At 44.7% G+C, this 14,708-nt stretch overlaps 1 protein-coding gene across 1 annotated transcript in view; it reads left to right on the top strand.

Moving 5' to 3' along the window:
- Positions 1-3,996: 3,996 nt before the first annotated feature.
- The window catches only part of CAVIN2 (caveolae associated protein 2), a 120,436-nt gene continuing 109,724 nt past the window's right edge, over positions 3,997-14,708 (top strand). Inside the window, exon 1 of the mRNA XM_078680409.1 lies at positions 3,997-5,065. Within this exon, the coding sequence (XP_078536535.1) occupies positions 4,577-5,065 (489 nt within the window). The 5' untranslated portion in view covers positions 3,997-4,576. The remainder of the gene's footprint in view (positions 5,066-14,708) is intronic.

Below are 14,708 nucleotides of genomic sequence, written 5' to 3'. Positions count from 1 at the left end.
TTTAATCATTTTTTATTTATTAGGTCTCGTGACCTACAATGCGCGCAAGCGCATTTGGGATCGAGAATTCAAGTGCTCGATCGACTAGTGAAACCACTGCGGTTTCTTCACAGTGCATGTGAGGTCACGTGGCCACAAAAGCGGGTCACGTGACCACACAAGCACGCGCATCTCCCTATTCCGCCTGCATCAACTTCTCCTCCCGTCGCTCGTATTCCCGCCTCCCCCCACCAGGCTCTCCCGCGCTCCGGCCTCCGAGAGCTTCAAAGCTTCAAAGCTTCCCCGCCCACTGCTTCACACTTCACGGCCGGCAGGCCGTGAGATCCATTCCTTGCTTCCCGTGCTCCGGCCTCCGAGAGCTTCAAAGCTTCAAAGCTTCCCCGCCCACTGCTTCACACTTCACGGCCGGCAGGCCGTGAGATCCATTCCTTTAATACAGTTGGAAAAGCCCAGCCATCTGCAGTTTAACCGTCACCCTAGAGAGAAAAATCATAGTTTACCTTTGCAGCGTTTTAGGTTTTAAATTTTATTTGGTTTTTGGGCTATTGTATATTGTGCTAACTCGAACCTAAAGTATTGCACAGTTTTACATAGCCACAAGTTATTTTTTTCCTCTTATTAATCGTTGTGGCTTTGCATTATCTCCCTTAATGCAATGTATTGCTGGTTTTGACTCACTTAATCTGTGTGAAGATCGCAACCCAATAATAACAACTATAAATGAAAGGGAAAAGTACATTCATGAAGAAAACAACACATTTTGAAGAAATCTGATTCATTTAATAAAAATCGTATTAAAAAGCAGCCATAACATGTCCTGCTAACATGTACATAAAAATAATTGATGAAAAGGACAGATTAAACAATTTCAATATACTACATTCATATAAATTGACAAAAAATAAAAAGTAAGTGGCAGTGATTATAATTCGACGCGCGTTTCGGCGTTACATGAAACGCCTTCTTCAGGAGCCACAATTTCCATCCGATGGATATTTGTAGGCTGCTTATGACAGCGTTACGGTACTTCAATGACCGGGTTCCAACCACCCTTTGCAGTTAATAATTCACTCGAAAAGATTCTGATTCAATAAAATAAATGGTACTGCGTCTGTGTTAAGCTGAGCGATGCAAACGATAGCAGCTTGCGTCCTACAGTCATTAGGGTTGGTACCGCCTCCTCCTGATGCGAGCTTGTTTCTATATGCGGGACCAAAGCACTACCCGTTTTAATCGTTAACTTTATCTGTTACGGTATTCTAACGGTTCAATGACCGATTGCCATGTTCCCTTCGTGGTTAAAAAAAGGGAGAGAATCCGCTTCAGCCGGAATCGTATAATCCGGTCGGGTAATGCGGGAAAATTCGTGCGGGTGCTGCAAAAGATGGCTGCTCGCAACCCGCCGACGGTAGAGATACCATAATATGGAACATGGCAATCGGTCATTGAACCGTTAGAATACCGTAACAGATAAACAAGCTCGCATCAGGAGGAGGCGGTACCAACCCTAATGACTGTAGGACGCAAGCTGCTATCGTTTGCATCGCTCAGCTTAACACAGACGCAGTACCATTTATTTTATTGAATCTGAATCTTTTCGAGTGAATTATTAACTGCAAAGGGTGGTTGGAACCCGGTCATTGAAGTACCGTAACGCTGTCATAAGCAGCCTACAAATATCCATCGGATGGAAATTGTGGCTCCTGAAGAAGGCGTTTCTTGTAACGCCGAAACGCGCGTCGAATTATAATCACTGCCACTTACTTTTTATTTTTTGTCAATTTATATGAATGTAGTATATTGAAATTGTTTAATCTGTCCTTTTCATCAATTATTTTTATGTACATGTTAGCAGGACATGTTATGGCTGCTTTTTAATACGATTTTTATTAAATTAATCAGATTTCTTCAAAATGTGTTGTTTTCTTCATGAATGTACTTTTCCCTTTCATTTATAGTTGTTATTATTGGGTTGCGATCTTCACACAGTTTATGTCCCTGCCCTAAGAACTATCTATTTTAAAGCAGGGGGCCCTTGATATTCACATTGTGTTTGACTCACTTAATTCCATGGATATAATTATCACATTGCTTAAACGTTGGGTTTGTGGTGAGCTTACCTTGAAACACTGTACTTGTTTAATAGGGTCATTTAGTTGTACATAATGTCTTCTGTGTTATATCTACAGTAACAAAAATACTTATAACACTTTTTTATTGCAACCTTTTAGCATGCTGCACAGCAGCCACACTGCTCTACAACACATCTTAAAAACATTGCCAGAGCCAATAGCTCTGGCTAAACACTTATGAGCACCTAAACACGAGACCTATTGGCAATGCCAATGCTTGTTTCTGATTCTGATTTCGCTAGTAATATCGTTTGATTTTTTATGTATTGTGGAAATTTTATTTTTTGTTTTGAATTTTCTTTTTATTAATTTGTTGTCATTTTTTTATGTACTTTTTATGGTTGCAAAACAAGTGGTAACCGAATAAAAGTTTATGAAATGTATTTGATTGTTAAGTTGGTAGTAATGAGGTAAAACTTTTACCCAAGCAATGTTAACATGTGGGAAAATGAAAAATTATGAAATAATGCTACAACAAAATGTGCCACATTAGGTTGCATAATTTACTTTTTCATGCTGCATAATTTAGTGAACCCCTGTCACATAATTTGGTCCTACCCTGCCGCATAATTCCAGTGGCCTTGCCTACAAGACCTTTTTTTTTTAATAAAAGTCGGAAACAGGTCCTCCTTCAAGGAATGTCTGCTTCATTGGGTTGCCCAGGACCCCACAACAACTTCTAAAATGCTAGTTTATTCCTTCTGAGAGAAATGACTGCTTAATTTCACATCCAGGCAATGTAAAATGTTTCTACTAAATCAGTGATGTCAGAGGTCGTGTCATTTGTGATTTGGGCAAAGTTGCGCGTTTATAAATTTATTTTCAATTCAATTCAATTCAATTTCCTCTGTAATGCTGTGTGTGCTGAATGAGTCAATTAATCAATCAGGTTTCTTATAAAGCGCGACTATTCACCTGTGAGGGTCTCAAGGCGCTAAGCAGTGCAGCAGGGAATATTAGGGTTACTGTTCATCATGCTATCAGAGGTCTTGTGTTTTTATCCTGAATGTTGCAAATGGACTACCAAGAATTTTCATATAAGCAAGAGTCCTGCTTGTATCTGTGTAAGGTGTACTGCACAGCAAAGAAAACTACAACGCAAAATACCATTCCTATGTAGGTGAAAGGGAGATGCCTGGACTCCCTTCACGCCTCACAAAGCATCATGCAAGAACACACAAAGCCTGCTGACATCACGACGAATAATAGTATTCGTGGTTTAAACATGATATTATTGAGATAACGCTTTAAATAAAAGCAGCCGGGGATTTATGCGCCAACCGCTGTGTTTCTGTAATAGCCTGTGATTTCCATAACACATGCTGGCATGACTGATTGCTGTGAAATTGGAACCCATTGTTCTCCTACACATCTGCGACAGAGTGAAGCTGAAACACATCACGCATCTGCAGAGAAGTCAAAAGACTACAATGCTTTCTTCTGGAAATAAACATCAGCAGGGGGAGCGTGCGTGTGCTGCCATTGAAGGCTGCAGCAAGGGGAACGGTTTACTCTACGCAGCCAAAAGCCAACCTGGCGCCTGCCCAATCTGAGGGTGTTTTGTTTCCCCCTGGCCTGAGTGAAGTCATGATGGAAACACGGCATGCCAAAAGAGACATAACCTTCGCAGGACCCTTTGAGGGAGGATGCAGGAGTGGTCGCGCTGCACTTTCCACGGGTGGGTGAGGTTTGTGACCTGGGAGTTCTCGTCACCCTACTCCTCCCGGTGGGTGGGACGTGAGCACAAGGCCGCGTGCAGGGGATCTTCGGAGCGTCCCTCCGCCCGCCCACCAGAAAGTGGGCGGCTGCTCGGCGTCAAAGGCTGGGCGTGGTTTTTATCGTGTGCGAAGCAAAGTTTGAGAGACACTACAGAGCGGAGCCGGGACCGCTGACAGCCAGCAGAGGGTGGCTTCGTTTTCCTCGAAAACCCCAAAGTCGTTGGACCTGCAACAGATAGAAACTATTGGGTGGAAAAGCTGGGCAGGCGCTGGGCGAGATTCTTTCTAAAGTTACGATTAGAAAAAAGTGTAGTTAGACGCATCAGCAGTTGCAGAAAGAGAGAGGCATCAGAGGGCGCATTAAAAGGCGTCAGAGGGCGCAGTGAAAGGCTTCAGAGGGCACAGTGAAAGGCTTCAGAGGGCGCAGTGAAAGGCTTCAGAGGGCACAGTGAAAGGCTTCAGAGGGCACAGTGAAAGGCTTCAGAGGGCACAGTGAAAGGCTTCAGAGGGCGCGGTGAAAGGCTTCAGAGCGCACAGTGAAAGGCTTCAGAGGGCACAGTAAAAAGGCTTCAGAGGGCGCAGTGAAAGGCTTCAGAGGGAGCAGTGAAAGGCTTCAGAGGGCGCAGTGACACCAGGAGCTGTTGTGAGAGCCACCTGTGAAGGTGCAGTGACAAGTATTAGAAAGTCTGCGGTGCCAGCCTTCAACAGGCGCTGGTGAAGGTGATTATGGGGGAAGGGGCCATGCAGGCAGAGAGGGTGAGTAGTGGAAATCTGCAACACCACAGCTCGGAGCCTGAGAGCCAGGAGCTGCAGGTCCCCAGCCCGGCTGAATCTCCCCGGTCCAGCCCCAGCCCAGGGGCAGCAGACACCATCCAGGATGGGACACACGTGAACGCCATCACTGTGCTCACCCTGCTTGATAAGCTGCTGGTCATGCTGGACTCTGTGCAGGAAAACCAGCTCAAGATGGAGAAGCGCCAGATAGAGCTGGAAGGCTCTGTGAAGGGGATCCAGGGCGATCTGACCAAACTGACCAAGAGCCACACCTCAACCAGCAACGCGGTCAGCAAGCTGCTTGACAAGTCACGCAAAGTGAGTGCCAATATGCGAGATGTGCGCGAACGCATGGACCGGCAATACAGCCAGGTGAAGAAGCTGGAGAGCAACCACAGTATGCTGCTGAGGAGGAACAACTTCAAGGTGCTCATCTTCCAGGTCAGTGCTAAGCTCATGGTTCCTAATGCATTCACCCATCCTGCTCAGGAGGAACAAGTTCATGGTCTTATCTTCATAAATAGAGCTAAACGCCTGGGGCCAGATTTATCAATCTTACATGCAAAGCAGCAAGTCAACTTGCTTTGTGAAAGGAAAAGGGTAGGAATGTGCTATATTTACCAATATATGACGCATTCCTGCTCTTTGCTTGTGCTGGGCACAATCTGCTGTCCAGCATCAACACAGGCAGCCAGCCTGGCCCCACGGTGCAAGGTGCCTGCGTTGAAGGCAGGATTGTCATTGTGCAAGGCACACCTTCCCGCACAAAACCAATCCTCTGAGGCTTTTTCTTCTTTTTACGTGTGCTGCATTCTGCAGCGAACCTAGAGAGAAGATGCAATGAGGAGAAATATAGATATTTCTCCTCGCTCTACCTCCCCTGGAAAGGCGTAGCATTTTGGTGCATTCCTAGGTATATCAGTCTTGGTAACTCTGGGACTGAGCCAAAATCCTTGGAACGGTGTGTGTGAACACCCACGCTCCACCGATGAAATATGTTCCCAGGGGAGAGTAACGTTAGGCAGAGGTTTGGTCTGCCTTGCTTACTGCAGATTTACCGTGCAACACAGGGCAATGCGAGGTGGCCTGGCATTGTTTGGTAAATCTGACTTTAATGTTTTGTTGCCCATGGGACACGAGACATGATGCTGTGGCAGCTAACTACTATGATAAATCTGCCCTCTGGTGCTTAATATATACACCCAACCTGTTGAGTGACAATAACCTCACAGAGCTCATCTTCCATAAGAACACTCGACCCATGGTCCTCCACATTCCTGGAAGGTGTTCTTTTTCCTAGTAGCACTCATTCCATGTCCTTAATACCCAGCAGCCCCACCTGCTGAGGAGGAGCAACTACAGTGTACTCACATTCCATGTCAGTGCAAAGCCAGTGGGCCTTCATACAATCACCCGTCCTACCCAGGAGGACCAACTTCATGGTCTGTTCTTCATGGACAGAGCAAAACTCCTGGTGCTAGCGCTGAAGTGGTTAATACAAAGACCCAACATGTTCTGTAAAAATAACCTCAGCGAGCTCATCTTCCAAAAGAACACTCGGCCCATGGTCCTCCACCTTCCTGAAAGGTGTTCATTTTCCTAGTAACACTCATTCCATGTAGCAGCCCCACCTGCTGAGGAGGAACAACTTCAGTGTGCAATGCCGGAAGTTCAGCCCATCCTTTTATCAGGGACATGCCCCTTGTCCAGGTGGGACAAAGCCAGTCCTGAACCCCTAATGCATGGATTCCCGGTTGTAAGTACTGCCCATTAGGATAATCTTGAGCGGGTTTTGGTAGCGCCCTGCCGAACCCCTGTTTCAGTGCTCGATGCAAAGCCTCCATGTTGTTCGCCCACAAGTGATAAGTACGCAGTGCTCATCTGTCATGTCAGTGCTGGTCCCTCCCTCCCACTCACCTAGAGTAAAACTCTTCCCCACTCAAGAGAAAAAGTTAAAGATTCACATTACAGCTAAAAAAAGAAATTCTTTTCAAGGACCCTCCTGCTACTGAGACCTTGATCCATAAAATGACCGTCTTTAGATTTTGTTTTTGCTCTACCTCTTTGCTGCGCGTTTATTTCTTCGTTGGTGTGTTTTTAAGGGTCTCGGGCATATCCTGTCGTTGCCCCTTCTGTTACACACACCTCCCACCTCAAAATGAGGACATGCCCACCTACCCTGGTGTACTAAGACATCACCACCAAGGGAGCCGCTGCCCCCTTCACATTAACTTCAAATGAAATGGTTTTATTCGACAACTTGTTAGCCACAATAATTCTTGATAAACTCTCGAGCTGGGTGTGCGATGCGGCCACCCAGTCAGGTTGAAAGGATGCCAGCTCTAAGAGGCAGCAGCAGGGGCGCTATGGATCCAAATAAGGCCTGTGCTCCGGCTAGCACTGGGAAGCAGAGGAGACAAAGGAAAGGACAAACGTAAAAATATGTTCTCAAAGAAGAACTGTTGCCCTGAAAAAAAGTAACGCCTAATCTCCCTCATACAATATTTATCTCCAGCAATTGGAGGCCTTCTCCTTTTTCCTCAGAGAACTCCCCAGAGCCTTCCGTAACATCTTCATTTCGTGTGTTAAACCGAAACCGCTTAGGTACCTCGCATGTGGAATTGTCTTTAAAGTTTCAAAGTCCGTATGTATTTAAATGTCGGTGAACTCCCGCTGCCTTCCCCAAACTCCTGCTGTGCTGCATTATTCTAAATGTCGCATCGCAATCTTTGATACGTTTTAAATGAAAATACACAATTAACGTAATCCTGTACCTTGCTATTTTGATGCAAGTTTCGGATCTATGATGTTACAACGCGTTATTTTACAACGCAGACCGTTACATCGCAATTTTTACAACGCAGGAACCATTACAATGCAAACCTTTATAACGCATGTCATTACATAGCAGATGTTATTACAACGCATGGCATTACATCGTAAGTATAGGTAAGTATACCTTTTTAAAAAAAATGTAATTAAGTTAATTTAATTAAATTAATTTAATTAAAATACATTTTAAAATAGTAATTATTTTTATTTAATATATTTAAATTTATTTATTTAAATTAATTTTAATAAAAATTGTAATTAATTTTATTTAATTAATATAATTAAATTAATTTAATTTAAATATTTTTTTGATTGTAATTAAATTAAATTATTTAAAATAATGTATTTAATTTAATTATTTTAATTAAGAAATGTAATTAATATAATATAATTAATTTAATTTAACCTAAAAACACCCCTGTACCCTAAAACCCAAACCCTGCTCTGAAACCTAAAAACACCCCTGTACCCCAAAACCCAAACCCTACCCTGAAATCTAAAAACACCCCTGTATCCCAAAACCCAAACCCTACCCTGAAACCTAAAAACACCCATGTACCCCAAAACCCAAACCCTACCCTGAAACCTAAAAACACCCCTGTACCCCAAAACCCAAACCCTACCCTGAAACCTAAAAACACCCCTGTACCCCAAAACCCAAACCCTACCCTGAAACCTAAAAACACCCCTGTACCCCAAAACCCAAACCCTATCCTGAAACCTAAAAACACCCCTGTACCCCAAAACCCAAACCCTATCCTGAAACCTAAAAACACCCCTGTACCCCAAAACCCAAACCCTACCCTGAAACCTAAAAACACCCCTGTACCCCAAAACCCAAACCCTATCCTGAAACCTAAAAACACCCCTGTATCACAAAACCCAAACCCTACCCTGAAACCTAAAAACACCCCTGTACCCCAAAACCCAAACCCTACCCTGAAACCTAAAAACACCCCTGTACCCCAAAACCCAAACCCTGCCCTAAAACCTAAAAACACCCCTGTACCCCAAAACCCAAACCCTGCCCTAAAACCTAAAAATACCCAAACACCCCAAAACATATACCTCAGTACCCCAAAACATATACTCCTATACTCATACTTATTTTAAAAATTACTTAAATTAATAAATTTAATTTATAATATTTAAATACATTAATAAATATTTTTATTTATTTTTATTTATAATTAATAATAATTAAATCAATTATATAATATTAAATAAAATAAAAAAAAATTATATACTTACCAATATTTACGATGTAATGGTATGCGTTGTAATACCATCTGCTATGTAATGTCATGCGTTGTAATGGCATCCGATGTAATGGATCCTGCGTTGTAATAGCTGCGTTGTAACAGCATTACGACGTAAAAGTTGCGTTGTAAGTGATACACACCGCAAGTTTCATATAAAGTTCACAGCATATCCAGCGAAAGTGCTTCAAATTATCATTTTTGCCCTGTGGTTGTACACATTACACGCATTCCGCGTGAAATGCATCTGGAGTTGAACAGGGTTAAAGCTAGAGACAATAACATCATATATGTTTGTGCTTGCCATACCACGTGCTCCCACCTTGGTTCCTCGCCATTTCTTGTTCTATCCCCATGGCTTCTGCTTCACATTCCCCCTTCACAGATGATCATGGCCCCTCTTTGTCTGGAAGGTTTCCTATGTATTCTGTCTCGTGTACACAGGATAAACCAAGCTGCATGGCAGCCTTCACAGGTTTGGAATTTCTTACTTATTCTACCTCAGGTTCAGACCACAAGCCATGTATTATGACACCTTTCCAGGCTTGGAATTTTTTCTTTTTTCTTCCTCACATACATACGATTAACCAAGTATCATGACAACTCTCCCAGGTTTGGAAAATAGATGGCTATTTCTATGATACAAATTCTAATAAGATTGAACAGCACCCAACATACACCATACAAGCACCCAATCAGTGCGCAATAGAAAGACCTTACCATACACGCCTAGCAGACCACTGAAATGTTGTAATCAGTCAGCTTTTATTAGATACCTAATTGTACTTTATGTCCAGCAACATCCACTGATGTACACATTTCCAATTGCATCCATAAATTTGATTTCCAAATATAACACGCTAGACAGATCCTTGTCATTCATGTGCAGAACATGGGGCCAAAGCCATATTGGGCCTCATTTAGAGGTTTGTGAAAATGCTTTGTTTCCAGCGGTGGAGCTTCAGGTGGCTTCGTCATCAAAAAATGTTGTTGGCCTATCCACCACGCCAAGGCCCTAAAATTGACTTGGCCACCATTGTAGCTAAACTTCAGGGGAGGGGGGGGGGTTTAAGATATGAATTCACACAGTCTAACAACTCTCAGAGACAACCTGTGTGTATGTGATTAGGGCACAGGTTAGGTTAGATTACCTTCCCCCACGCAGCATCATGTTGGGAACACCCTTCACCCTCCAAACCACTTAAGCAACTTCCACATGGCCTGAAGGATAACTTTATGATCTTTCCTCACTGATTGCCACTCTGTGCTGCAAAAAATAACAACTGCAGAAGTAATACTGACTTTCTAAAGTGCTAAGAGACCAAGTAATAGACAGACCCTGAGCAATATAAAAACATGTCATATCAAAAAGAAAAAGGCCAGCTGAAAATCTCGAGCCTGCAGTAGAGCAAATTGAGAGCTCTTTGCAAGCTGGAGTTTCATCTGAACGGGGTTTATACCTTATACATGTTTTAAAAGGGCAACGTACCTAATATAAGCCAAAGGCCAACATCATTTTCGACTTCGAAGTTGCCAGGCTTTTTTGGTGGGGGAAGTAAAAGAAAAGTAACAGAAACTTTCAAGTGAAACAGGACGTATCTCTCTTCTAAACACCTATTTTGTATGCAGAAGACATATTTTTAACTTGCTTTGCAGCACGTTATAAAATCGTCAAAGTCAGATAGTAGTGGGTGGTTAATGAGTTCTAACCCCCCATGATTATGTTGTACTCTCAGACAGGACTATACAAAGATGTCTGGGCTCATTAGCTGTAGTATTTGCCCCTAAAATATCCCATTGTCTCACCTGAGACTGCCTCAAACCCTGCATTGCCAGTGTTCTGCCCCCGCCCACTCAGGGACCTTGGTTCATTTTGCTCATGGCGCTGTTTGCCATAGATCTGTAGGTGATACCTCAGCATTTACCAGGTAGGTGGTACCTGAGAGCTATACATGAACATTTCTTTTTCATCTATTAACACCTTCGTCAATTACAAAAAAAAACACAATCTGACAAGTTCATCTGCATGGATAGTTAGTTGACTTATTCTCATCTTTCTAAATACAAAGCTAATCTATATATTTTTTTAATGACGGTAAGAATGGAAACATTTTGGTAAATGTGTAAGAAAAATATTATCGCAGGTCGTCCTGACTAAAGTTGTAATTTAAAGAAAATTAAAAAGAAAAACAGACCCACTTTTTCGTTGTCACCTCTCAAAATACATCACCAGGGCTGCTTATGAGATGTCTGGAATTTGAAGGGGGAAATACCGGGTCAATTCCAGACACTATTTCCCCACCAAACTCCAGGTGTAGCGGCTTAAATCCCTGGAGCTGGGAATGCTACACATTTGGCTGTGCTGGAGCAGACAGATTCACTTCTTCAGTTTGCTGAAAGCAACGATCCTTTTGAAATTATTTTCTGTCAGAGCACAGGCAGTCTGTGGAAACTCAGAGAACAAGTCTCATAAACCAGGTCATTAACTCTTAAATGGAAGGTAGCTCGGGAAATGTTTCCATGACAGGATTTAGCTGGTGCCCTTATCAGAGCTTGTGGATCAGCAGAGAGGAGACATAAAACACTGCCTTTAGAACAACAGGGAAGAAATCTTTATGCATCTGAATACTCAACTTGCCAAGAAATTTAGTTGTGTATTCTCAGTAAACTAAGGGTTCAAATTTAAATGATTTGACTTGCAAAAGAAGTATTTACTTCTCATGGTTTGTCTTTTAGGTGTAGACGCTCTGACGATCTTAAACAAACACAATGAAAAGTATGTTAATGTAAACGAATAGTAATAGGGTGTTTTACTGAATTATTAATACATTATGATAGCTGTGGATATCCCTGTTTCTGTTCAGATCTGAACTCTGTGAGAGTACTTGCTAAAGTTGCCCTCCCAAGTGGACGACTGTCTTAAGCTATACTTTTAGCATGCAGCTTTTATTTAAAGAGTCACACATGTTATCCATGCCATAATGTGCATATCTCATATTGAGGGGCATATTTATAAAGAAATGATGCTGTGCAGGCCTGGAAGCAAGTTAGCAGCGCTGCGTCATTTAAAAAAAATGCAGGGATGCACTGTATTCACAAGAATATGGCACACACATGCGTTTTCCCTTGTGCCGGAGTTAAAAAAGCTGCCTACCACCAACGCAGACACCCTTGCACCATGGTGCCAGGGTGCCCTATATTGCAGAGATGATTGTTTATGTGAAGGATGGGACACCTTCCTGCAAACAAACAATCATTAAAGCCGATTTGCTCCTTCTATGTGTGCGGTACAAAAGGGGGTGGTGATGGACGGAGCATCTGAACCAATCAAACACTCACACCCAGTCAAAAGATCTAGGTTTAATCCATCTTTAGCCCACTCTGCCACCCCAGTTCAGACATGGCCATATGCAAATCAGTCTGACCCTGTGCCTCATGGGATCAGCCCAGCCTGAACTGCCAAGCCATGCCTTCCCTGGACCGGAAACAAGCTTCCGAGGACCGGTTTCTGGCATTACAGCCGTCTTCAGCCCGGCTTGCTTGAATCCAGTGGCAAAGTGAGCAAGGGACTCACGTCTGAGCATACCCTGCCACACTTATGGCGGCCAAAAGCGGTACAAAAGGGGGTGGTGATGGACGGAGCATCTGAACCAATCAAACACTCACACCCAGTCAAAAGATCTAGGTTTAATCCATCACCGTTCTTTAGCCCACTCTGCCACCCCAGTTCAGACATGGCCATATGCAAATCAGTCTGACCCTGTGCCTCAAGGGAACAGTCCAGCCCGAACTGCCAAGCCATGCCTTCCCTGGACCGGAAACAAGCTTCCGAGGACCGGTTTCTGGCATTACAGCCGTCTTCAGCCCGGCTTGCTTGAATCCAGTGGCAAAGTGAGCAAGGGACTCACGTCTGAGCATACCCTGCCACACTTATGGCGGCCAAAAGCGGTACAAAAGGGGATGGTGATGGACGGAGCATCTGAACCCATCAAACACTCACACCCAGTCAAAAAATCTAGGTTTAATCCATCACTGTTCTTTAGCCCACTCTGCCACCCCGGTTCAGACATGGCCATATGCAAATCAGTCTGACCCTGTGCCTCAAGGGAACAGTCCAGCCCGAACTGCCAAGCCATGCCTTCCCTGGACCGGAAACAAGCTTCCGAGGACCGGTTTCTGGCATTACAGCCGTCTTCAGCCCGGCTTGCTTGAATCCAGTGGCAAAGTGAGCAAGGGACTCACGTCTGAGCATACCCTGCCACACTTATGGCGGCCAAAAGCGGTACAAAAGGGGGTGGTGATGGACGGAGCATCTGAACCAATCAAACACTCACACCCAGTCAAAAGATCTAGGTTTAATCCATCACCGTTCTTTAGCCCACTCTGCCACCCCAGTTCAGACATGGCCATATGCAAATCAGTCTGACCCTGTGCCTCAAGGGAACAGTCCAGCCCGAACTGCCAAGCCATGCCTTCCCTGGACCGGAAACAAGCTTCCGAGGACCGGTTTCTGGCATTACAGCCGTCTTCAGCCCGGCTTGCTTGAATCCAGTGGCAAAGTGAGCAAGGGACTCACTTCTGAGCATACCCTGCCACACTTATGGAGGCCAAAAGCGGTACAAAAGGGGGTGGTGATGGACGGAGCATCTGAACCAATCAAACATTCACACCCAGTCAAAAGATCTAGGTATAATCCATCACCGTTCTTTAGCCCACTCTGCCACCCCAGTTCAGACATGGCCATATGCAAATCAGTCTGACCCTGTGCCTCAAGGGAACAGTCCAGCCCGAACTGCCAAGCCATGCCTTCCCTGGACCGGAAACAAGCTTCCGAGGACCGGTTTCTGGCATTACAGCCATCTTCAGCCCGGCTTGCTTGAATCCAGTGGCAAAGTGAGCAAGGGACTCACGTCTGAGCATACCCTGCCACACTTATGGCGGCCAAAAGCGGTACAAAAGGGGGTAGTGATGGACGGAGCATCTGAACCAATCAAACACTCACACCCAGTCAAAAGATCTAGGTTTAATCCATCACCGTTCTTTAGCCCACTCTGCCACGCCAGTTCAGACATGGCCATATGCAAATCAGTCTGACCCTGTGCCTCAAGGGAACAGTCCAGCCCGAACTGCCAAGCCATGCCTTCCTTGGACCGGAAACAAGCTTCCGAGGACCGGTTTCTGGCATTACAGCCGTCTTCAGCCCGGCTTGCTTGAATCCAGTGGCAAAGTGAGCAAGGGACTCACGTCTGAGCATACCCTGCCAAACTTATGGCGGCCAAAAGCGGTACAAAAGGGGGTGGTGATGGACGGAGCATCTGAACTAATCAAACACTCACACCCAGTCAAAAGATCTACGTTTAATCCATCACCGTTCTTTAGCCCACTCTGCCACCCCAGTTCAGACATGGCCATATGCAAATCAGTCTGACCCTGTGCCTCAAGGGAACAGTCCAGCCCGAACTGCCAAGCCATGCCTTCCCTGGACCGAAAACAAGCTTCTGAGGACCGGTTTCTGGCATTACAGCCGTCTTCAGCCCGGCTTGCTTGAATCCAGTGGCAAAGTGAGCAGTGGAATGCCAGAAACCGGTCCCCGGAAGCTTGTTTCCGGTCCAGGGAAGACATGGCTTGGCAGTTCGGGCTGGACTGTTCCCATGAGGCACAGGGTCAGACTGATTTGCATATAGCCATGTCTGAAATGGGGTGGCAGAGTGGGCTAAAGAACGGTGATGGATGAAACCCAGATCTTTTGACTGGGTGTGAGTGTTTGATTGATTCAGATGCTCCGTCCATCACCACCCCCTTTTGTACCGCTTTTGGCCGCATTAAGTGTGGCAGGGTATGCTCAGACGTGAGTCCTTTGCTTACTTTGCCACTGGATTCAAGCAAGCCGGGCTGAAGACGGCTGGAATGCCAGAAACCGGTCCCCGGAAGCTTGTTTCCAGTCCAGGGAAGACATGGCTTGGCAGTTCGGGCTGGACTGTTCCCATGAGGCA

Source organism: Lissotriton helveticus, chromosome 3_1, assembly GCF_964261635.1.
Source record: "Lissotriton helveticus chromosome 3_1, aLisHel1.1, whole genome shotgun sequence".
In the NCBI taxonomy this organism is placed as follows: domain Eukaryota; kingdom Metazoa; phylum Chordata; class Amphibia; order Caudata; family Salamandridae; genus Lissotriton; species Lissotriton helveticus.
The sequence above is the reverse complement of the archived record's forward strand: the minus strand, read 5'-3'. Positions and strand labels throughout refer to the sequence as shown.